Here is a 23,548-nt window from a genome sequence, read left to right on the forward strand (position 1 = left end):
TGGCTAATTCAGCCTATCCTTGTAGTGAAGGGAGGCGCGGAGTGTGCGTGGAAGTGCCTCCAGCTTCTGCGCCTAGACTTCGGCGGGCGAAGAAGAGGGCGGGGCGCCCCAGAACCGGACCGTCCGGGAGAGGGGGTTGGGATGACCCGGCGCTGGGGAAGCTAAGCGTCGGCCGCGCTTCCGGAACTGGGCGAGCGGCGTCAGCGGAACGGGCGGTTCCTGCCGCGGCGTAAACAAAGGCCGTCTGCGGCGAGAAGCAAGCTGGAGGTGGGGCGGAGGGGCTGGAAGCAGGTACCGGCCCGAGGCGGACCCCTGCCCGCCCTGCTCCCGGCTCTGCGTCCTCGCCGACCCCCGCCCGCGACCCCCGCCAGCCGGCGAGAGGCCGTCCTCGGTGAGGCGGGCCGCGAGGACGCGAGCGCGGGCGGCGGGGAGCGGCCCTAACGCTGTGCCTTTCGCCACCGCCGCCTCGCCTCGCGCCACCGTGCGTCTCCTTCCTTTTCCTTTGTCTTTTCCTCCGTCGCGGGTGCGGGAATTGTCGGTGAGCCGAAGTGCAGCCTCAAGATGGCCGATGGCTACGAGGACCTGCGGGAGGACGAGCTCCCGGGGCCGGCCTATGAGGGCTACGAGTCCGCGGAACTCGCCTGCCCCGCTGAACGCAGCGGCCACGTAGCCGTCAGCGACGGGCGCCACATGTTCGTCTGGGGCGGCTACAAGGTCAGTAGGTGGCCGGGCCGCGGCGGGTGTCGCTCGGCTGTTACTGTGTCGGGGGCGGTGGGCCGGCGGGAGGACCAGAGCGGCCGCCTCGATCGCCTCCCGCGCCCCAACGTCGCGACTCCGCCCGTTGGTCCCTTGTTCTCCGCGAGTGTGGGAATCTTCCCACGGGTCTCCCTACCGTCCCAAGCCTCCTGGTCTGTTGTCACGCCCGCCTTCTGCTTACAAAGCCCGCTCCCCGTCCCACGCTGCTCGTGGCCGCCCTGCGCGCTGTTTGACATCCGAGCGTCATCTGGGGAGGGCACGGCGGGCGGTGCAGGACGGCGAAATGTGTTTTATTTAAAAGGGTTGGGGGTGTATAAGAGGTAACGGTGTGTGAGATCACTCTTATCCTTTATCAGGTCTACCTAGGAGCACATTACCCTGTGGAGCCGGGCTCAGGTGGCCCACTGATACCGTGGCCCACTTATGGGGAGACGGCAGTGTAGGAAAATGCCTCGGAATTCCCAAAGGCCGCAGGAATCGTCTTATTGAACCTTCCCACCTGTTCAGGCGTCCCAGCTACATCCCATTGTTATTGGAACGCTTCAGGGCTATTTTCCTCTTGGTTTCAGCTGAGAAAGGATGTTTTTCACAAGAAATCCCTATTAAGAAAATTAATGGAAAAGCTCTAGAAATAACCGAAAAAATCAACAGGAACAACTTTAACTACAGAGTGCGGCTCTTTGGCCCCTACTCGTGAACAATCTGATTAGTTACCAGTTTAGAGCATTTACTTGCGTTTCTTCTTTTTTCCTCTGTCTGGAAATCCTACTCAAGTGTCTCCTATTTAAACCTTCTCACTAGTTCTGCCCTTTGCTTTTAGAGGTTCCCAGTAGCACTCCACATTCTAGAATCGTCTTATTTTCATTTGCTGGGGTGGTTCTGATCTCTTCCTACCGAAAATATTTTTAGTCTCTTTTGGTTTTAAAAATGATCTCCCCCCGTCCCCATTTGCTTGAAATCTAGTCTGCTACACCTGTACCTTCCATGACTTGGAAGCACTTCTTGATTCTGGTAGTAGATTTTAGCTTATGGTACAGTTGATCATAGTTGACCGTCTTTGAGATGACTCTCAAAAGATAGATGGGGGCTTCCCTGGTGGCGCAGTGGTTGCGAGTCCGCCTGCTGTTGCAGGGGACACGGGTTCGTGCCCCGGTCCGGGAAGATCCCACATGCTGCGGAGCGGCTGGGCCCGTGAGCCATGGCCGCTGAGCCTGCGCGTCCGGAGCCTGTGCTCCACAACCGGAGAGGCCCGCGTACCACAAAAAAAAAAGATAGATGGGATAAAGCTTTCCTAATTACTTCATTTGGTTCCTTTTTGCCAATCCTAATTAATCTGGAATGTTTTCCCCAGCCTCCAATGAATGTGTTCAGAGGAGAGTATTTGGTAGGAGGAAGGTGGCCAGTATGTGGTGACCTTAATTAAAACGTAAATAATTCCCTTGGAGAAAAGTAAACCTGTTAGTCTTCAGCCTAAACTACTTTATTTGTAATTCTATTTGTAAAACTCAGCAGTGTTGAGGGAATGGGACTTTTCACAAAGAAGGAAGGTGGGCAGAAGGAGGGTTGTCAGGGTGGAAGATTTCTGAAGCTGAGTTGTGGAGGGCCTGGATGCCTAGGGCTGAGGCCAGTGGAGAAGCATGATCAATGAAGTAAGTTGGTGGTTCCAAAACAGGCCATCCTCCCCATTTTGGTTAGAACCCTAAGAGTACCACAAACAGGAAGCCCTTGGAGATTGTTTTGATGGCAATAAACCTTAGCTTCCTACACAGAAGTCAGTTTTCCTCCTCCCACCAGCCTGATGTATTCCAGGTCAGCGGGCCTCTCACTGTTGTGGCCTCTCCCATCACAGAGCACAGGCTCCGGATGCACAGGCTCAGCGGCCATGGCTCACGGGCCCAGCCGCTCCGCGGCATGTAGGATCTTCCCGGACTGGGGCTCGAACCTGTGTCCCCTGCATCGGCAGGCGGACTCTCAACCACTGTGCCACCAGGGAAGCCCTCAGCCTGCTGTTTTGCTTCCAGCCTTTCCTTTCCTAAGTGGTGGAGTGGAAAGAGAAATGTTTACATGGCCAGCTGTTCAATTCTCTGTAATACTCAAACTTGTAAGTCTCTGACACCCATTTCAGTGAACTGCAACAATTTACTGTATATCGACATTGTTCAGAAAGTGGCTCAGGCAGTGGCTGAAGTTGCAAATGCAGGGAATGGAGGCGGGAATCCTGGTTCCACTGTCCCTTGCTAAGCAGCCTTGGGCAAATCACCTTCCTCTTTGAAAAACCTGTGCCAGCTATTTCTTATGGTGGTTGTGAGGATTAAATAAAGCACTCCATGGACAGCACTTAGCTAGTTCTGGCATATGGTAAGCTCAGTCTGTTACCTGAAGGGAACTGGATCAGAACAAGAACAAAATTTTGCATGGGGACTTAATATTTTCAGTTCTGCCCTCTCTGCTTCTTGGTGGAGAATGGATGGGTGAAAGGGGAGAATGGCTAGAAAACTCTACATCACCTTTTAGTGATCAGGTACTTTTTTTTTTTTTCTAATTTCTCTATTTTATTTATTTTTGGCTGCGTTGGGTCTTTGTTGCTGCGCGTGGGCTTTCTCTAGTTGCGGCGAGCGGGCACTACTCTTTGTTACGGTGCGCGGGCTTCTCTTGTTGCGGAGCACGGGCTTTAGGTACGCAGGCTTTAGTTGTGGCTCGCGGGCTCTAGAGCGCAGGCTCGGTAGTTGTGGCACACGGGCTTAGTTGCTCCACGGCATGTGGGATCTTCCTGGACCAGGGATCGAACCCGTGTCCCCTGCATTGGCAGGAGGACTCTTAAAACCACTGCGCCATGAGGGAAGCCCCAAGGATTAGGTACGTTGAAGGCAGACCTTTCTTTAGCGTGCTGACCATGGCACAGGTAATCTCTCATGAAGTCATGCAAGTGAGATTTGGTGCATGGACTATTCAGGATAAAGTGGCCTTAGAGATTACCTGGAGATCTCGTAACTTCCTGCACAATTACAACTGCTGTATCAAAAATTTGAATTGAGGGCTGTCTATATTAAGCATTACCTTGAGTATGTGGCATGGTGCAGGGAGGATTGTGCATTTGATAGAACTGTTATAACCTATTTAACTTTTCATAACTCTCAGTATCTCAAATAAGATATACAATATACATACAATATACAATATAAAATACACAATAGTGCCTCTTTAGAATACAAATTATTTTTTATATTTGCAATTTTTTTTTGTTTCTTTGTTTTTTCTTAGAGTAATCAAGTCAGAGGATTATATGACTTTTATCTGCCTAGAGAAGAACTCTGGATCTACAACATGGAGACTGGAAGATGGTAACTGGATATTATGAGGGTGACTAAAAAAATCCAAATAAGGTTGCAAACAAAAACATACTCTGTAAAACCCACACTAATGTATAAAAATGCTTTAATTAAAGATGCTAAGCTATCTATATATTCTGAAAACAGTGTTCTGCTAGTTTAGCTTAGCTGCTAAGCTTAGATGCTTTTGCATCTCTTTAGTAGTTCAGTAATTACTAGATGCTTTTATGACCTTGAAGAAATTTCTGTTCAGAGCTGTGTCAAGTATTATAGTAATATTAAAGAGGTAGAGGCTTCAAATCCTGGAATGGAAATATAATAAAAGTTCCATATATTTTTTTTTCAAGATGTTGTCTTTGTTGTGTGCTATCTTGAATGAGAAAAGAATTTCCAGATTGTATCTGCTAGAAATAAAGGTAGTATTCTATTTCAATGAGCTCTAATATTAAAATTTCTATGCAAATCCCTTTGAAATAGTACATTTTGCCTAAAAAACAAAATTAACTTAAATTTGCATACAAACTATGGATATTCTGAAAGGACCTTTTGCCAGTTTCATACCAGTATTACTGGAGTATGTTCTTAGCAGAATTAATGTGATTCTCAAAATACTGGGTTGGCTGTGTTTAGGGATTTATAAAGTAGTTTTCTCCATGGTTTGGTTTGTGAAAACTTTGTGCATTACATACTTCAGCATATTAGAGATCTCAGAACTAGGAGAATAGTAGTTCCACTTGATTTAGAAGGTCAACTAAAAGTAAACCAGGATTATTTTTGCACATAGCCAGTCAGTGTTAATCTAGCTGTTTGATGATCTTTTTCTAGAGAATTGGACATTTATAATAGTATTCCTTTAATATGGAAATTCTAATATTTTCTTTTAACAATTCAGCCCCATAAGGAATTTTACAAATTAAGCCTATCAAAACAAAGCTTGGGAATTCCTTGACGGTCCAGTGGTTAGGACTCTACACTTCCACTGCAGGGGGCAAGGGTTCGATCCCTGGTTGGGGAATTAAAATCCTGTGTGTCACATGGCACAGCCAAAAACAAATAAAAAACTTAAAGCTTAGTTAGCATAGATGAAGTGATATTCTGAGCAAAAGACCTTGAGTGTTGTATTAATATTCTGAATCTTAGGATTATTAGCTTTTTGATTCAGATTCACTTTTAGATTCAGAACGAGTTAAAACATGTAAAGAGCACTCAGAGGAGGGCCTGGCCTATAGTAGGCACTGCCTGAGTGTTGGGAGTATTACATAAGGTCTGAAACAGATTCGTTTGAATGGCTAAAAGGTAACTGAATTAAAAACACCTATTAATCTGTCAGGACTGACATACTGAAGTCTTTTTTCTTTTGGGTTCTTGGCCCACTCAAAAACAAAAAACCATCAAAAAACCATTAATGGCCAAGTAAGTAGAAAAGCAAACAATTTAGTTTGAGAAATGTAAGATGGTTTGCTCCTAGAATAAAATGACACGTAGGCTTTTAGAACCTCCCATGCTGCCATGTGTAAGTACCTGCTGGCACAGCCTGTGGAATGGATGAAAGGGATGAGTTCATTCTTTTAACTAACTTTAGAGCTAGAAGAGACCCTCGACATAGCTACTCAGCCCGCTTATTTTATTTTTCTTTTATTGTGGGAATAGAATTAGAAGAATGAATAGAGTTTTGCACTTCTTCCTTTTTGGGAAATCTATTTACATTCAGTTTTTTCCCCCTTAGGAAAAAAATTAACACTGAGGGTGATGTTCCTCCTTCTATGTCAGGAAGCTGTGCTGTGTGTGTAGACAGGGTGCTGTACTTGTTTGGAGGACACCATTCAAGAGGCAATACGAATAAGGTTAGTGTTTCTACGGATTATGGTTTAAGGCAACTTTGTTCTTTTTCAGACAACTTCAGATTTCTAAGGTTAGCCCATACTTATTCTTGTTCCAGTTAAAAAATACATGTACTTGATTATGGTATGAATGTGCATTTTAGTATTTTTGTCTACCAGCCGGTATTTACCTGGGCCTTCTGTAAAATCAGCTTTGGTTGGTAAGGTGTGTGCAGTAACTTCCTAGGTTGTTTTTCTTTGTGTTCTTTGCAGCTACTTATTCTTTCAGAACCCTGGAGTATTAGATGAATATTAGTAAACTAAATGAAAACAAGATGCAGTTAAGGGGGCGGGCAGGGTAAAATTTAACATGCCACAACTCAAAAAGCCATAAGGAGAAATTAACACTGACAGATTTTATATACTAACATTCCTATAACCTGGCACCATAAGATACTGTTGTTCAGACTTAGTCTACATCTTTACCGAATAGGAAAAAGGTATCAGTTTTTCTCTCAGGCCAGTAAGAGACAGATGCAGTCAGAAAGGTGCATGTGATATAGATAGACTCTTAAAAATTCATTTATTTGGCAACTTAGTAAGCACCTTAATGCTGAGCACTTGCTTAGACATTGGAGACAGAGATGAATGACACCGTCCCCGCCTCTAGGAGCTCACATTCTAGAAGGGACACATATAAGTAAACGATTTCAGTAGCATATCATAAAGAGAAACACAGAGGCGGCTCGTAGTAATGGCTCAGTAAAAATTGTTGAATCTGAAAAAGAATCCTTACCATTGTGTTTGGTAGGACAGAGGAACAGAAAAATGAAGAGTCTTCACCGAAGAGGTGATGCTTGAATAGAATCATACAATTGGAAGGGGTAGCCAAGATATAGGTACCAAGATGCAGAGGTATAAGCAAATATCTTGTTCATGGACATGCCAAGTGATTTGCTGTAGATGAGCATATGGCTGAAGTGGTTTCAAATTTCACACTGCACTTCTAGGAACTCTAGGGATTTCTTTGAGATGCCTTGGGACGTGTGTGAGAGGAGCATATGGTGTTGGGCAGGCTCCAGACTGCCCCTTCCTCCTCCATTTTAACAAGTGTAGCTCCACTTTAATTTAATTTATTTATTCATTCACAATTCACCTTGGGGTTCACTTTAATTGAATAGTGTTGCACGTTCTGTGGGTTTGGACAAATATAATGAGATATATCCATCATTATAATGTCATATGAAGTATTTCACTGCTCATAAAAATTTCTGTACTCCGTGTATTCATCTCTCCTCTCCCCCCAAACTCCTGGCAACCATCGATCTTTTTTTTTTCTTTTTTTTGCGGTACACGGGCCTCTCACTGTTGTGGCCTCTCCCGTTGCGGAGCACAGGCTCCGGATGCACAAGTTTAGCAGCCATGGCTCACGGGCCCAGCTGCTCCGCGGCATGTGGGATCCTCCCGGACCGGGGCACCCGTGTCCCCTGTGGCAGGCGGACTCTCAACCACTGTGCCACCAGGGAAGCCCCATCGATCTTTTTATTGTCTCCATAGTTTTGCCTTTTCCAGATGACATAATTGGAATCTATTTTTCTTTTTCCTTGAAAAGAGAGGTTCAAAGCCTTTATGTCTATAAGACCATTCATGGCCCATGCATGAGTGGACCTGACAGGCTCTTGGTGGCAAACTTCCCCACTAAATACTGTAGCTTTTCTTCCAATATTGAGCCCTGTCCCACTGGTCCTGCCTAGCAGCCACGTGGAGGTGCAGGGGGACATGTGTTGGATATTTGCTCATAGGAAGGCCACAAGTTTTGTGCCTCTTGTCACAATGAACCCAGATTCCTGTTGGGTATGTTGTAAACAGAGGAGCCATTTCTTCAGGCCCTTATTATTATTATTATTTGCGTTACGTGGGCCTTTCACTGTTGTGGCCTCTCCCGCTGCGGAGCACAGGGTCCGGACGCGCAGGCTCAGCGGCCGTGGCTCACGGGCCTAGCCGCTCCGCGGCATGTGGGATCTTCCCGGACGGGGCACGAACCCGTGTCCCCTGCATTGGCAGGCGGACTCTCAACCACTGCACCACCAGGGAAGCCCTATTTTTTTTTTAATAATTTATTTTATTTTTATTTTTGGCTCTCTTGGGCCTTCGTTGCTGCACGCGGGCTCTTTCTAGTTGTGGCGAGTGGGGGCCACCCTTTGTTGCAGTGTGTGGCCGCTGCGGACCACAGGCTCCAGGTGTACAGGCCTCAGCAGTTACAGCTTGCAGGCTCTAGAGCACAGGTTCAGTAGTTGTGGCGCACGGGCCCAGCCGCTCCGCGGCATGTGGGATCTTCCTGGACCAGGGCCCGAACCCGCATCCCCTGCATTGGCAGGCGGATTCCCAACCACTGTGCCACCAGGGAAGCGCCCTTATTTTTATATTTAGGCTTTTGCTTAAGATTTTGTTTGAAGGGTTCCGTGCTTAAAAGGTTTTGTGAGGCCCTACTGTAGGCTGTAGTTGAGCCATGTATTTTTCAGGGCCAAGGGGGAGAATCTAAGTTTGACACAACATGAGGAAGCTTGGGAAAAAGAGAAGCTGTGGCTTTAGGGGAGTGGTCAGAGAAATGATAGTAGTAACTGACTAGAGTTGAGGAAAGGGAGCTTTAGGAGTCTAAGTAAAAAAAAAAAAAAAAGATTTATTTAAATACCTGGATGTGAAAGATAGATGAATACTTAATCTTTTAAGATTTATCCTTAGCTCCTAGAGTTAAATAGGCACTTAAGACATGTTTGTTAAATTGAATTTGAAGATGAATTACTAAGTCTGATTTTTTGGTAACACCATCCTGATACCCGTAAATTAGATCAGTACAACTCAAAGTGCCTATCTAAGGCCAAGAATGTAAATCTACACACGTTCTATTCCTTCATCAAAAAAGTGTGGTATGGGAAAAAAATAAGCTGAACTAAACAGGGTACACAGTGACTTAGGTAATTTACATTCTGGCAAAAATTTCTTATCTAGACTCAGACCAGTTAACACTTTGCAGACAAGCAGCCAGTCTGCAGTACTACTTTTAGTAGTACTGAATTAGATGACAGTCTTATTAGCATGAACGCAATAAAATTAAATGCCAACGTTGAATTTCTTTTATGTAACCAAATCTAACTGAAATCATTGCTTCTGACAGTTCTACATGCTGGATTCAAGGTCTACAGACCGAGTATTACACTGGGAAAGAATTGACTGCCAAGGAATTCCTCCATCATCAAAGGACAAACTTGGTGTCTGGGTATATAAAAACAAGTGAGTTAGCAGCACTATAGGTTTGGGTTTTTATCTGGAAACTGCTTTGCCATCCAAGTATCATTAACCAATAACCATTGTAACAGTAGAAAACGCCTTCGAGTGCCCATGAGGATTAAGTGAATTGATGGTAAAGCACCTAAGACATAAATGTTAGCCATATTAGCCATTATTATTTGAATAAGCAGTTTTATATACTCCAGTGTGCCTTCTCAACTCATGGATAAGACAAAATTTAAAAAACCTCTTGTATCCTGTGGATGTTTGACTTTTTAATGTCTTGGTTTTTTATCAAACAGGTTAATATTTTTTGGAGGGTATGGATATTTACCTGAAGATAAAGTATTGGGAACTTTTGAATTTGATGAAACATCTTTTTGGGTAAATGAAGTTTCTTATTTGCATATGGCCTGCTTAGTCTGTTGAAATAATACACTTTGTTTGCTATTAGCTTTGTTCATTTTGCTCTGTTAATAAACCAGACCAAGGCTATATGATTTTACGAACATTATTTGTAAAATAACTCAGATTCTTATTTTCTGTAGAATTCAAGTCATCCAAGAGGATGGAATGATCATGTACATATTTTAGACACTGAAACATTTGTCTGGAGCCAGCCTATAACTACTGTGAGTTACTGAAGAATAATGAATTATTAAAGCAAGTCTGCTTAGACGAGAAGGGGAGTTGGCAGGTGGTGTAAAATTGGCAGTTTGTTATTGTCCAAGGAGTTTAAAACTCAAAAAAGTTTAATGAATGTATAGACTAGCCCAGCATCTATTATCTAATAGCTGTTAAAGTGGTATTGTTTGTAATAAATGACCTAGTGCTGGATTGGAATTTAAGTTACTCAAATATTAGATTTCTTTTTCCTCTGACACAGATGTCATATAATATGCTAGCTTTTGTTTTAAAAGATAAAAGTAAAGCAAGCAAGCATTCTATTGTATTAACTAGCCCCTTCAGTAATGTATTTCAGAAACTCCCAGTTTGCTAGTCAGCCTGCAGTACTGCTGTCTACTATAAGTTTGCACTTCAGCTTAAAAGCTCAAGTGTCTTGCACATTCTTATCCCACATCCAGAGTAGACTCTTTCTGGTATTTATAAAACGTTCATTTATTTATTAAATTGCTTTTATGACCTTATTAGGGTAAAGCACCTTCACCTCGTGCTGCCCATGCCTGTGCAACTGTTGGAAACAAAGGCTTTGTGTTTGGAGGCAGATATCGAGTGAGTATATAAAACAGTTTCAATGATTTGCTTTTGAATTACTCAAAATGATAACTAGTTAATTATCCTTTTCTAGGATGCTAGAATGAATGATCTTCACTGTCTTAATCTGGATACATGGGAGTGGAATGAATTGTAGGTATCATTTTAGATAATTATTTAGAAAAGTTTTTCAAAGAAATTTCAATGGATTTTTCCGTTACTCTATTATTAGTATATAATGTACTTGCTTACATTTTCTGTAACTATGAATTTAAGTAAACATAATCACTAAATCCTTAAAGAAGGAATTTTAAAATTTTCAGTTCCCATAAACTATGCCTGGCACATAGCATGTGCTCAGTGTTTATTGAAAAGAAAAGATCTAAAGTTGACTCTTATTCAAAGAAAGTAGTTCATTCTAAAGCATGTAGTTAATACCAAGAAGACTTTTTAAAGTCTCTTTTCAAAATTCCATATAAATTTTTAAAGAAAACTTCTTTAGTATTTCTCTGCATTAAATACAGTAGCGGCTTTTAAATGTAGATATTGTAACTTAGCTGTTATTTTCAGAATTCCACAAGGCATATGCCCAGTTGGCCGATCTTGGCACTCACTAACACCAGTTTCTTCAGATCATCTCTTTCTCTTTGGAGGATTTACCACTGATAAACAGCCACTAAGTAAGTACTTTAAAAACATTAAAAAGTTATTAAATATAATTCATAAGTAATATATGAATAGCTGAAAAAAATCAGTATTTTAAATTTTAACAGAGGGCTATAGGGTTGGTTAGAAGGTTTGCTACTAATTTTGATCCTATAACATACCTATAGTTGTTTTCATGACACATCCATTGGTCCAGTAAAAAAATGACCTGGAACACTTTGCCCTGCTAAAGGGCTGTAACATGCAAAGGGCTTACTTGGTTAACTGCAGGGAAAAAAAGGAAATATACTTTCTGTATCTACTCAAAATCTGATTTATTACTGTTCTTACTAAAGCTATGCTCTTTATTTATTTATTTATTTTTTTTGCTGTATGCGGGCCTCTCACTGTTGTGGCCTCTCCCGTTGCGGAGCACAGGCTCCAGATGCGCAGGCTCAGCGGCCATGGCTCACGGGCCCGGGGCACGAACCCATGTCCCCTGCATCGGCAGGCGGACTCTCAACCACTGCGCCACCAGGGAAGCCCTAAAGCTATGCTCTTTAAATATCAATGTCACGTTAACAGAATAACATACTTCATAGCTCTTCTTCTTTGCTTCAATCAGGTGATGCCTGGACTTACTGCATCAGTAAAAACGAATGGATACAGTTTAATCATCCCTATACTGAAAAACCAAGGTATGAACTATTTAAAAGCTAATTCTTACGCTGAATGAATGAGGTCCATAGAGATGTACAAGACTGGTAATGATTGAGGAAATCTGACTGGGCTGCATTCAGTTCATCATTCTTATTATAAGAACCCTAGCAGTCACTAAGGTTTAACATTGTAGCTTTTGGAAGAAGAGAAAACCAATGTTATCCTAGTATCAGTGCTTTCTATTTTATCATCTGTGTATGAAAAATAGGGCTGGATTTTGACTTTTGCTTCATCATAAAATTACTGACATTGTTAAAATTTATACTCAAGCTCTTTAGTCAGGTTGAGTTGAACTGTTTCTAGATTTTTCATTAAAAAAAACAAAAAGGAACTGGAAAGGAGAGAATTTCAAAACCCTAAAGAATGTTTATGGCAGTGGGGGGGAGGGGCTGGGAAGGGAGAATCAAGAACTTTCAATCAGATTTGCGGTTGTGCTGTATAACAAAGATCAAGAAGTCAGATCATCCAAAAAGAGCCTATTAAAACACTGATAGTTACTTTTCTTGTTAATCTCGAAAAGAATTGTTACAAAGACTGCTAAAGGAAATGATGCAAAGTTGGTGTTCAAAGCACATTTGGATAATGTCAGCCTGCATTTTTCCCCACACCTCTGACCTAAGTACAGTCATGCCGCTAAGACGTCATTTGGCACAAATATTCTTTCCACAGAATTATCAGGCCTGAAGATACTTTGTTCACTCAGGCAGAGTCAGCATCCCTCAGATGTTTTGTGTAAGGCCAACTGGTCCTGCCTATGAAAAGAGGAGAAGAAGCAGAGGGCATATACCACTAATCCCCCGTAAGACTTTTATTGCTAACAAAAACCTAGAGAACAGTTCAGTTCACATTCCTCATTGCATAAATTAGGAATGGACCAGAAAGATAAAACGGTAACATCCAGATAAAACAGACATTGATTTTTCCAGCTTCTGCTGCGTTTCCTTGAGATAACTGCATCTCACCATTATGTTTTGAGCTGCACTAAAGATCTTTAGTCTTTATTTCATCATCTCTATTCTGTAGTATAAATGATCAGTTTGGTGTTCAGGGTGACTTCAAACTCAAGTTTTTGTTTTAAATGTAGATTATGGCATACAGCTTGTGCCAGTGATGAAGGAGAAGTCATTGTGTTTGGTGGGTGTGCCAATAACCTTCTTGTCCATCACAGGGCTGTAAGTACACTACCTTTTATTAAAGGACACTTCATAATATTGCTGAAGCTTTCTTGTGAAGTACTTTTTTAATATATTCTTCATGTCTGTTTTTTAGGCACACAGTAATGAAATACTTATATTTTCAGTTCAACCAAAATCTCTTGTAAGGTAAGTAACTTTTTACTTGGTACTTACTTTAAATTGTGTTTCTTAAACACTTTAAATTAGTGCTTTTGAAAAAACAGGTTTATGGATAATTTAAGGGCAATAGCAAGCCTTCACTGTTAAAACTATCCAGTTCCTATGAAAATCTTTAAAGTGCTTTTTCTTTTTTGGTAGTTCTTCAAGTGAATGTACTTCTAAACCATAAAGTGAAATTATTTTTCTCTTTCTTTGTCCACTTTCAGGCTAAGCTTAGAAGCAGTCATTTGCTTTAAAGAAATGTTAGCCAGCTCGTGGAACTGCCTTCCAAAACACTTACTTCACAGTGTTAATCAGAGGTTTGGTAGTAACAACACTTCTGGATCTTAAGGCTTCATAGACAGTGCCTCCGATCACTTGCATGGACAGCAATTCTGTAAACATCAGAGTGACATTGTTTATATAATTATGTGCATTGTTGTAGTTTTCAGCTTTTTAGTTTTAGCGTGCATGTGAATGGCCTAGAGAACCTATTTTTGTGTCTAAAGTTTACAATAAATGTATTTAACATCAGTAACTGTCTTCTATTAAAACAAAAGTAAATTAATACTTGGGCTTTTTACCCCAAGGAATGGTTATTATATTTCCTATTTGGTAACATCAGGATATATACCTATAGAAATATTATAGTAATTATCCTTACCACTATCAAAATGGTGAAGTTATTTTTTTAAGAAAGACATGAATATTTCAGATGTTTTTTTAATGGCACGAGTAGTCTATTATGTTGTATTTACAACACTAGGCTACATAAAGGTTTTTGTTTTTAACAAACAGTAACTTCAAAAGGAAAAATATTCTCGATAAGGTTAAGCAGGTAAAAGAAACCTTGGAAGGACCAACAGCTGTTTAGTACCCTTTGACCTTAATGCTTTGGAATAGGGGCTGGGGCAAGTGCTCATGTTGACTCTAGGCAGCTATTATCTAATTATTTTAAAAGTAACAGTTTTGTAGCTCATAAGGAATGGAAGTAATGTATGACTTTATTCTCCATTCTGTTAGGAGACAGAAGAAAAAAGCTGGGTCAGGAGTCTTTAGTGGTAAGCCTAAAAGTGCACTTATGATATTATAGGTTAAGATACTCTGTAACATGCTACTGATAATTACTAGAGATGGAAAATAAAATGGTACAGAGCTGAATGAGATTACAAGGAGGAAATTAAGATGAAAAGTAAAGTAAAGGTGTATAAATGCATGGAAGTTATCAACACCAATTTCTTCCAGGTGTTATCTCTTAAGCTGAGTCACAGAAATGATTGATTAGTATTTAAAATCTGGTCTAATATGGGTAAAGGCAGAAGAAAGTCTACTCTTTCACTGCTTAGGGTTTTCAAGACTTAATCCTAAATGTTTAACCACCCCCAATCCCCACCACCACCAGGAAAAAAAACTTGTGATTGGCCTGTAATAGATAGACGTTATATACAGTAAACTACCAAGTCAACAGTCTAAGCAGTTGAGCCACTTCACTATTCCATTTCTTTACAGCATGAAATGAATACTTAATATTAACCTCCCAAATTTCAAGAAAATGTAGGAGGATAACTACAGATGTATACAATTAGCATTTAGCTGTCCACAGGTATTTTAGGAAATCCTATCATAGACACTGTTTCCTCTCTATAAAACTGGAAAAAAAAATGTCCTTTTGGCGAATACAAGGCAACGTTTAGTTTATTTTTAAATGCGGAAGTCTTGTTACATGATGTTTTCATCTCTGAACTTCCAAAAGGCTATAAAATTGACTCTTCTCAAATATTTTAGGATTTCATTTCAGCTATTTTCTTTTTACATTCAGAAGATTGGGTGCAGACACTTTCACTTTGCCAGGAATGTTTCTTGATAAATCCGTGTCCTAAAAAAAAGAATTGCTGAGTATCTTCACAATCATATTTTCTTTTATGACAATTATATGTCCTCTGCTGTCAAAAGAATGGCATTTCTAAAATTTTCACCCAATATGATTTTACTTATTTTATATTGCTTCTAGTAAGACCGCATTTTCTACCAAAATAATAGCTGCAGGTTCCATCTACTAACAAAGCAATAACTGCTAACATTTTTAATTGCAACACCAGTCTCCAGAAGTTTCTAGAGGAATACTTTACCTTTACACTGCGGAATAAGTCTTTTTCTCTTGCTGTTGCTTCCTTGGAATGCATGAAACTATTCAAGGCTGTTTTTGCAGCTGTAAATAGAAAATAGAAAAATCTACTTCTGTTCAGTCAAGAAATGTTTAAACATAATTCAAAAAAAGATTTTAAATACCTTTTCCCTTTTTCTGAACTCCAGGAGTAAGTTTCACTTTGTATCTTTAAAAAGGAATTGCATGTGTTACTAAATAGAGATTACAAAATGATTCATGAGTCAGTGCTGTGGCAGCAGTTTGAGTAAACGCATGATGACTTACTTATAGTTTGTCATGGTGTTGTATGGGGCACATATTGGAATGGCAAACAGGAGTACATCTTCAGGATGTGGCTGCCCCGTCAAAGAGTCAAACAGATTTTCCTAAAAAGGGAAAACGAAAACGATTATAAAAATAATTTATACCAGTCCTAAAAGAGGAAAACTCTAATAAAACACTGTCAGAATCAATATATTTTATCATTTTCTGATAAACAGTCTTACACCCTTCGGAGCAATAAAGCAGAGCTTAATGATGATTTTTTAAATGGCGCCTATTGAAACATTTAAGAGAAAGGGAGAAAAAACTTGTTGGAGACATTTTTGGTTGTCACAACTGAAGCGATGTTGGGGGAGGAAATAGAGTACGACTGACATCTGCTAGTGGTTAGATGCCAGGGATGGGACAACTCCCTGCAACAAAGAATTACCTCCTCCAAAATGTTAATAGTGCCAAAGCTGGGAAACCCTGGGCTAGAACAGTCTTCTCTCATGCCTGTCCTTAAGGAGAAATTCTATGGCTTCTTAGAGTTCCCATTTTGTGGACTGCGTTCAAGATTACCCATATTTATTTAACAACATGAGTAAATTTAGATTTAGGACAAAACACTTGGTACAGTTAGTGCTTACTATATGCCATGAACTTTTCTAAACATTTTATGTATATTATCTTAATTCTCAAAACAACTCTCTCAGTAGGGGCCATTATCCCCATTTTTCAGATGAGGAAACTGAGGCATAAAGAATGTTTCCAAGGTTGTAGTCATATGTAGTAAAGTTGGGATTCAAACCCAGAATGTGTGACTCCAGAGCTTGTAGTCTTTTCTTAGTGTTTTAATTAGTTAGAAGTTGTGTGTCAGGTATTCTGGGAACTGGATTGCAGTTAGTGTTGTAGTAGGAACCCCAATACAAAATCATACCTCATTTCCCTGTTGGTCCAGATCTTGCTCTTCCTGTTCCAAATATATAAAATTTTAAAAGTCAGTTATAACTTAAATTGAAATCCCAAACCATTAAAAACTATGAGGAGAAAGAAAAAGTGATAAATAAGACTGTGAGTAAATTAATATGTGTATCCAGTATAGCAGAAAGCAATGCCATTCAAAGAGAAAAAAGACTGTTTCCCTCAAGTTTCAAAAAAAAGACTTCCACAGAATATATGCTAAAGTAGTGAATGCTATTAGGGCAACTTAAAGTGACAAATAAGCTTGATAGGTTTGTCAGGGGGAAAGAAAATGGAGAATTCTGGTGAACAGAACTTTTATTTGCTAGTCTCCGTTCGACAGTTTTAGGATGAATTTTTCACATGTTACGATAAGCTTAATTTTATTTGCTTATTCACATTTAAAAAATCTATCTGAAGATAATCTATTGATGAAAGAACATTCATAATTAACACCTCTGAATATCTGAGTCTAGGATTTACAGAATAAATAGTATAAAAATTTGAGGACAAAAATGAGTTTTAATATTACTAAACAACACTGTTCAGGGAAAATAGAAAACAGTATCACTTAGGATCCCTGTAAGCATTACCTGCACTGAATAGAGCACACAATTACAACCAAAGCTTTAACTGCCATAAATAAAAATACAAAGTGAAACAATTTTTTTTTACAAATTGATAAAACAATAAATCCTTTGTTCAGAATTTCAATAAGATGTATCTATTCATGCAAGAAGATATACATAAGGGGGGCTTCCCTGGTGGCACAGTGGTTAAGAATCCGCCTGCCGATGCAGGGGACACGGGTTCGAGCCCTGGTCCGGGAAGATCCCGCATGCCGCGGAGTAGCTGGGCCCGTCTGCCACAACTGCTGAGCCTGCACTCTGGAGCCTGCGCGCCGCAACTACTGATCCTGTGTGCCACAACTACTGAGGCCTGCGCACCTAGAGCCTGTGCTCTGCAACGGGAGAGGCCACCTCACTGAGGGGCCCGCACACCGCGGCGAAGAGTGGCCCCTGCTCGCCGCAGCTGGAGGGGGCCCGCATGCAGCAGCAAAGACCCAACGCAGCCAAAAATAAATAAATAAATAAGAAAAAAATAGCTAATCAGGATTAAAAAAAAAAAAGATACACATAAGGCTGGGCTTTTGTATTCAGTTGATAGACACAAGGCAACTATATTAACTGGAAAAATTGTTAACATCTCACACTGTGTAGCTAGGTTCAACATCATGTAAGATACTATAACATATTCTTATAGAAAAACCTAGAAAAGTGCAAATTCCTTTCCCACTCGTCATCAAGATAATCCTAATTGTCTGTTTTATTTTAACCAAGTTCCCACCAGAATCTAGCCTCTCCATAAAATTTTCTAATGGCTTATGATAAACTTTTTATGAGCTATCAACACTACCAATTTTATGCTTATATACTGCAATTTTAGTCTTTTAGGTTGTATTTCCAAGATGACTTTCCATTAAGAATAGCATTACCACTCATCCTGGTTTTAGCACTGTAAATCCCATGTCCTGGGAACCATGGGATGGTTGGTCACCCTAATTAAGAAGCAAAAGCCCACATGTGTGGTAGCCTTACCTTGTCATCATGTGGATCATCTACAGCCAAGTCTTGTAACTCATGAGTTGTAACTTCAAGGGATGGAGTTTCTTTCTTTATGTTGTCTGAAACTCTTGGTCCGCCTTTAGGTTTCTGGGGCTGTTTCTTCACTGGTTCATCCTTTATTTTACCTTTCTTCCCCTTCTTCCCTTTTTCTTCTTTGTTTGAACCTGCAGACTTCAATTCATAGAGGGAAAAAAAGTTAATGTTGTCAGTATTTTAACAAAGTATTGAATGTAAAGCATATGATAGGCAGTGGTCTGGATGCCCTTGAAAAACAAAAGAAGAAAATGTTTTTAGATGTTATTTACCCCTAGCAATTTCATGATGAGCTCACGTTCTTCTTCATCTTGGTCCTTGTACTTTTCCTTCATTTTTTTCATTTTACTCTACAAAACAAACAAAATTCAGCAGTAAAAAAATGTCAGCCCATGTTTTGAAAGAGAAGGTGCTGCTTTATTTGTGTCAAAATTGTTTATTGAGTAAGGCACCATTATAACAAACAATATGAAGTCTATAACGATGGATAAACCATAGTCCTCACCCTCAAACAATTTACCATCTGGTGGAAAAAGAAGATACACAGAAGAGTAAGGACAAATTAATGCAAAATATTCTAAATACAAACAAGTTTACTTTTAAGATAATTTAGAGAAAGGAGACATTTTTTTCACCTTGAGCAAGAATTTCAGGGAAGATATAAAGCAAAACTAAAAGATTCATAGTACCTGGGAACACATGAACAGCAAGATTATAAGGTAAAGACAGCAGAGTAGTAACAGCAAGTCATCGCACTTGGTTGGCATCAGGATACACATATAGAGGAAGAATAGGAAATAAGGCAGCAAAGCTTAGCTGGGTATTTAGAGGCTATCAATACTTCGAATTTTATCAGTTAAACTACTGATTCTTTACTCTGGGTACACATCCAACTCACCCGAGCAGTTTTTAAAACTACAGACATACAGGCTTCACCTTCAAAGACTTTTTATCTTGACTAGTCTTAGCTAGGGCCCAAATAACAAATTTTTAAAATTTTAAAGATTGCTTTAAACAAGACACACAAAACCCCACTAACTATAGAAGACTGATAAATCAGACTTCATTAAAATTAACAAATGATGCTCATCAAAAAACACTACTACAGGGACTTCCCTGGCCGTGCAGTGGTTGGGACTTCGCTTTCCAATGCAGGGAGTGTGGGTTCGATCCCTGGCAGGGAACTGAGATCCCACATGCCTCTGGGCCAAAAAAAAGACCAAAACATAAAACAGGAGCAATACTGTAACAAATTCAATAAAGACAAAAAAAAAAAAAAAGTCCACATCAAAAAAAAACCCCACTACTACAGAAGTGAAAAAGCAAGTCTTGAAACATGAAAAGTAGTTGTAATACATATAACCAAGAAAAGACTTGTATTCAGGGTTTCAAAGAACTCCTATAAATCAATAAAAAAGCTGGACAACCCAACTTTTTAAAGCCAAATTAAGTTTCAGTATACACACACTTGAATGACTTAAAAAACGCTAACAATACCAACTGTTAGTGATGACGTGAAGCAACTGGAACTCTGATACACTGCTTGATGTGAAATTGGTACAAGTACTCTGGAAAACTGTTTGGTAATATCTACTAAAGCCAAACACAATATGTGCACTATAACCCAGCACTTCCACTCCTAGCTATACACAACAGAAATGCACACTTGAGAACCTAAAAGATACATGTCTTCGATTATCAACAATACAGCAGACAGAAATTGTGGCAGATCCATCAGTGGAATGCTATTTAGCAATGCAAATGAACTACTGTTACAACAACATGGATGAGTCATAAGGTTGAGTGAAAGATGCCAGACCAAAGAATATATACAGTATGATTGCTTTTTTACATAAAGTTCAAAAACAGGCAAAATAATCTACAGTGATTAAAGAATAATGTTTTTCTCTGGTGGGGATACTATTTATAGAAAGGGACAAGAGTGAGCCCTCTGGAGTAATATAAACATTCAAGTGTCTTATTCTGAGTGATGGTTTCACAGATATACGTGCATATAAAAACTGAGCTAAAAACAAGATTTGTGCATTTTACTATGTGTACATTACACCTCAAAAAACAAAAAACCCCAAGAATAAAATAAACACTATTACCAATAAATTGAACCAAGAAATGGAAAACCCAAAAAAAAGAACAGTTTCTTGGAAAATATAACTTAGGAAAGCCAACTTTGAAAAAACCAGAAAACCTGAATGATAATCACTAAAAAAATTTAGTTAGAACTTAAAACTCTACCCATATATCCCCAAATATCAGGCCCGGGTTTATAAGCAATTGCTAAAAATATTTCAAGGAACAATCTCCATTTTACACAAAGTACTAAAGAGCAGAAAAAGGGAAAAGTATCAAACTTGCTTTATGAAGCTGGTATCACCTAGATACCAAAAACAGGCAAGGACAGTATTAGGGGCCAGTTTAAGAGATTTTCTTAGGTAATTTACCACACTAACTCATGAAGGGAGAAAAATGATACATGCAGAAAAACCATTCAATAAAATTTAACTCATCATTATTAAAACTAGCCCTTTGTAAAGGGTATTTATCAACAACCCACAAGAAACATCCTACAATGTTAAAGATCACAGAAATAGTCCCTTTAATGTATAACAAAGAAGCACACTATTGTTACTTTTATGTAACACTGTAGTGATGTTTGAGCCAGTACAAGGTGAGAAAAATAACAATAGATGTTAGGATTAGAACAGCCATTATTTGTAGACAGTGACTGCCTGAATTTCATCTGTAGATGAAATATTAAATATTCAGTGAGACTGCCTAATACTAGATCTACACATGAAAACTGTCTTTCCATATACCAGTAACTAATAACCATGAAGTGGAAGTTTTAAAAATACACCATTTACTGGACTTCCTGGTGGCACAGTGGTTAAGAATCCACCTGCCAGTGCAGGGGACACGGGTTCGAGCCCTGGTCCGGGAAGATACCATGTGCCATGGAGCAACTAAGCCCGTGTGCCACAACTACTGAAGCCCGCATGCCTAGAGCCTGTGCTCTGCAACAAGAGAAGCCACCACAATGAGAAGCCTGTGCACCACAATGAAGAGCAACCCCCGTTTGCCGCAACTAGAGAAAGCCCGTGCACAGCAACGAAGACCCAACGCAGCCAAAAATAAATAAATAAAAAATGAAAATATACCACTTACAAAAAGTAAGACAATATAAGTAGGAGTAGATAGGATGTACAAGACTCTAAAAGGAAATATATCTTTATTGAAGAATATAAAATATTCTTATGTACTTATGGTCCACATTCACGAACAGTTAGACTCAATATGGTAAAGATGATAGTTCTCCACAAAATAATCTAAAAATTTAATGTATTTTAGTAAATATTCCATCAGGATTTGCCTTGGAACTTATCTGCAGAATATTTCGTTGTATAAATGCACCACGTTATTTTTTGTTATTTTATATTATTAGGCATTTAAGATTTTCAGATTTTTTGCAATTATAAACTTTGACTTATGAAAATTCCCTGGTGGTCCAATGGTTAGGACTGTGCGCTTTCACTGCCAAGGGCCCAGGTTTGGCCCCTGGTGGGGAACAAAGATCCCACCAGCCGTGCGGTGTGGCCAAAAAAAAAAAAAAAAATCGATGAATATCCTTAGTGCATACATATGATTTTTTTAGGATAAATTTCTAAAACTAAGAATTGCTGAGTGAGTCAGAGGGCAAATGCATTGTTAAGGACTCTTTTTTAAAAAAACATTTATTTATTTACTTATGTGGCTGCTTTGGGTCTTAGTTGTGGCACGCAGGATCTTCACTGTGGTGTGCGGGGTCTTTCATTGCGGCACGCGGGCTCAGTAGTTGCAGTGCGCAGGCTTAGTTGCCCTATGGCATGTGGGATTGTAGTTCCCCAACCAGGAATCAAACCCACGTACCCTGCACTGGAAGGCAGATTCTTAACCACTGGACCACCAGGGAAGTACTGAATTGTTAGAGGACTCTTGCTGGAAATTCCCATGGTATATATTCAAACTTTTATTGAATGACTGAACACACATTATTAATTTGATGGGTGAAAAAATTCCCCTTGTTGACATAAGCATTTCTCTGATCCCTGCTTCCCCACTCCCCAATGTGTCATTTGTCTTTCAATTTTATTGATGGTTCTTTTCTCCACCTGATATTTACTTCAATATTTTTAAAAACATGACTAGCCACTAATTTTTAATGTTTCATACCCTCCCAATCTGTAATAATACTTCATCAAATACTAAATTTTAAAATACACAGTTTACGGTTCTATGTGTAGATTTTATTCTGCCTCACTTTTCTATCTGGCTGTTCCTGTTAACACATACTGTTTTAATAATTCTAACAGTAAATGTTTTACTACCTAGTAGGGAAATCGTTCCTTGATCTTCTTTTTCAAGATGTTCTGGGACTTCCCTGGTGGTGCAGTGGTTAGGAGTCCGCCTGCCAACGCAGGGGATTCAGGTTCGAGCCCTGGTCCAGGAAGATCCCACATGCCGTGGAGCAGCTGAGCCAGTGAGCCACAACTACTGAAGCCCACACGCCTAGAGCCGGTGCTCCGCAACAAAGACAAGCCACTGCAATAAGAAGCCCCCGGACCGCAACGGAGAGTAGCCCCCGCTCACCACAACTAGAGAAAGCCTGCGCATAGCAATGAAGACCCAACAGAGCCGAAAATAAATAAATAAATAATTGTATTTAAAAAAAAAAAAAAGATTTTCTTAGCTATTCTCTGGTATTTACTCTTTCAAATGAACTTCAGAATTACTTTATCAAGTTAATTAAAATCTCGATTCTTTTTTGAATGACTTCATGTTGAATTTACATATTAATATGAATTGATTTCTTCCCTTCCATATGTATAGTATATCCTTTCACTTATATGAAGCCCACTGGAAAAAAACATAGGAAATTCTGACTACTATGGATGGAGGAAAGATAAAACATGATCTTTACTAAGATTTCAAAGGAATTTAATTTTCCTAAAGATATACCTATACATCAGCTCACAATCTCTTTACACTGCTACAACATTTTTTAAAGTACAGTCTATACCCACTACCTCTTCCTTCATTCCTTACCTTTATAAAATATGTAAAAACTGTAACCAAAATTGCATTAATAACTGAAAAAGAAACCACTGAGTTAAATTATCAATGGAGACCAGCATTGCCAGTTATTAGCTGAGTGTCTCTGGCAAATAAATCACAATCTCCTATTACTCTTCTACATAACATGAAAGCTTCTGTATAGATGATCTTAAAAGAACAGAACAGTGATCTCTATGCTCCCTAAACACTATCTTTTCAACTAATTTTCAAAAGAAGTCACACAGCATTATTCTTTTGTCTACATCTTGTTTCATTTAAACCTCACAACTTCATTTGTGAATCA

General features: G+C 39.6%; 2 protein-coding genes and 1 non-coding gene across 11 annotated transcripts in view; 1 reads left to right on the forward strand and 2 right to left on the reverse strand.

Moving 5' to 3' along the window:
* The first annotated feature begins 223 nt into the window (after window positions 1-223).
* Window positions 224-22,962, forward strand: KLHDC2 (kelch domain containing 2). 6 transcript variants are annotated; one of them, XM_049706891.1, is made up of 14 exons: window positions 224-714; window positions 4,018-4,097; window positions 5,812-5,929; window positions 9,081-9,196; window positions 9,496-9,577; window positions 9,742-9,825; window positions 10,346-10,426; window positions 10,503-10,561; window positions 10,979-11,088; window positions 11,679-11,751; window positions 12,858-12,945; window positions 13,043-13,095; window positions 14,131-14,168; window positions 17,278-17,617. In XM_049706891.1, the coding sequence occupies exons 1-14, from the start codon at window positions 562-564 to the stop codon at window positions 17,463-17,465; spliced, it is 1,323 nt and encodes a 440-aa protein (XP_049562848.1). In that variant the 5' UTR covers window positions 224-561; the 3' UTR covers window positions 17,466-17,617. The 6 variants fall into 6 exon arrangements, with proteins under 6 accessions (XP_049562848.1, XP_033284348.1, XP_033284349.1 ...); XM_033428457.2 differs by lacking the exon at window positions 17,278-17,617 and adding an exon at window positions 22,522-22,962 and having other exon boundaries at window positions 225-714; XM_033428458.2 differs by lacking the exon at window positions 17,278-17,617 and adding an exon at window positions 22,555-22,962 and having other exon boundaries at window positions 225-714.
* Window positions 7,685-7,809, reverse strand: LOC117201411 (small nucleolar RNA SNORA11). Its single transcript, XR_004483430.1, has one exon. It is a non-coding gene; the product is annotated as a small nucleolar RNA SNORA11 (small nucleolar RNA).
* Window positions 14,785-23,548, reverse strand: part of NEMF (nuclear export mediator factor) — a 52,329-nt gene continuing 43,565 nt past the window's right edge. For 3 of the 4 annotated variants that reach the window (XM_033428451.2, XM_033428452.2, XM_033428453.2), the window contains exons 27-32: window positions 18,408-18,485; window positions 18,076-18,273; window positions 16,455-16,487; window positions 15,539-15,639; window positions 15,397-15,440; window positions 14,785-15,316 (exon numbers count right to left, since the gene is read on the reverse strand). In XM_033428451.2, coding sequence (XP_033284342.1) covers window positions 15,099-15,316; window positions 15,397-15,440; window positions 15,539-15,639; window positions 16,455-16,487; window positions 18,076-18,273; window positions 18,408-18,485 — 672 coding nt within the window. In that variant the 3' untranslated portion in view covers window positions 14,785-15,098. The remainder of the gene's footprint in view (window positions 15,317-15,396; window positions 15,441-15,538; window positions 15,640-16,454; window positions 16,488-18,075; window positions 18,274-18,407; window positions 18,486-23,548) is intronic. The other variant, XM_004270030.4, reaches the window with a different exon arrangement.

Source organism: Orcinus orca, chromosome 2 (genome assembly GCF_937001465.1).
Source record: "Orcinus orca chromosome 2, mOrcOrc1.1, whole genome shotgun sequence".
Classification (NCBI taxonomy): Eukaryota; Metazoa; Chordata; class Mammalia; order Artiodactyla; family Delphinidae; genus Orcinus; species Orcinus orca.

What these genes read in the sequence shown, in the direction of transcription:
- KLHDC2 (XM_049706891.1), top strand. Translation starts at nt 562, where the DNA reads ATGGCCGATGGCTACGAGGACCTGCGGGAGGACGAGCTCCCGGGGCCG. An exon ending in GTCTGGGTATATAAAAACAA is followed by an intron (nt 9,197 to 9,495) that starts GTGAGTTAGCAG and finishes TTTATCAAACAG; the next exon opens with GTTAATATTTTTTGGAGGGT. An exon ending in ACATGGGAGTGGAATGAATT is followed by an intron (nt 10,562 to 10,978) that starts GTAGGTATCATT and finishes TGTTATTTTCAG; the next exon opens with AATTCCACAAGGCATATGCC.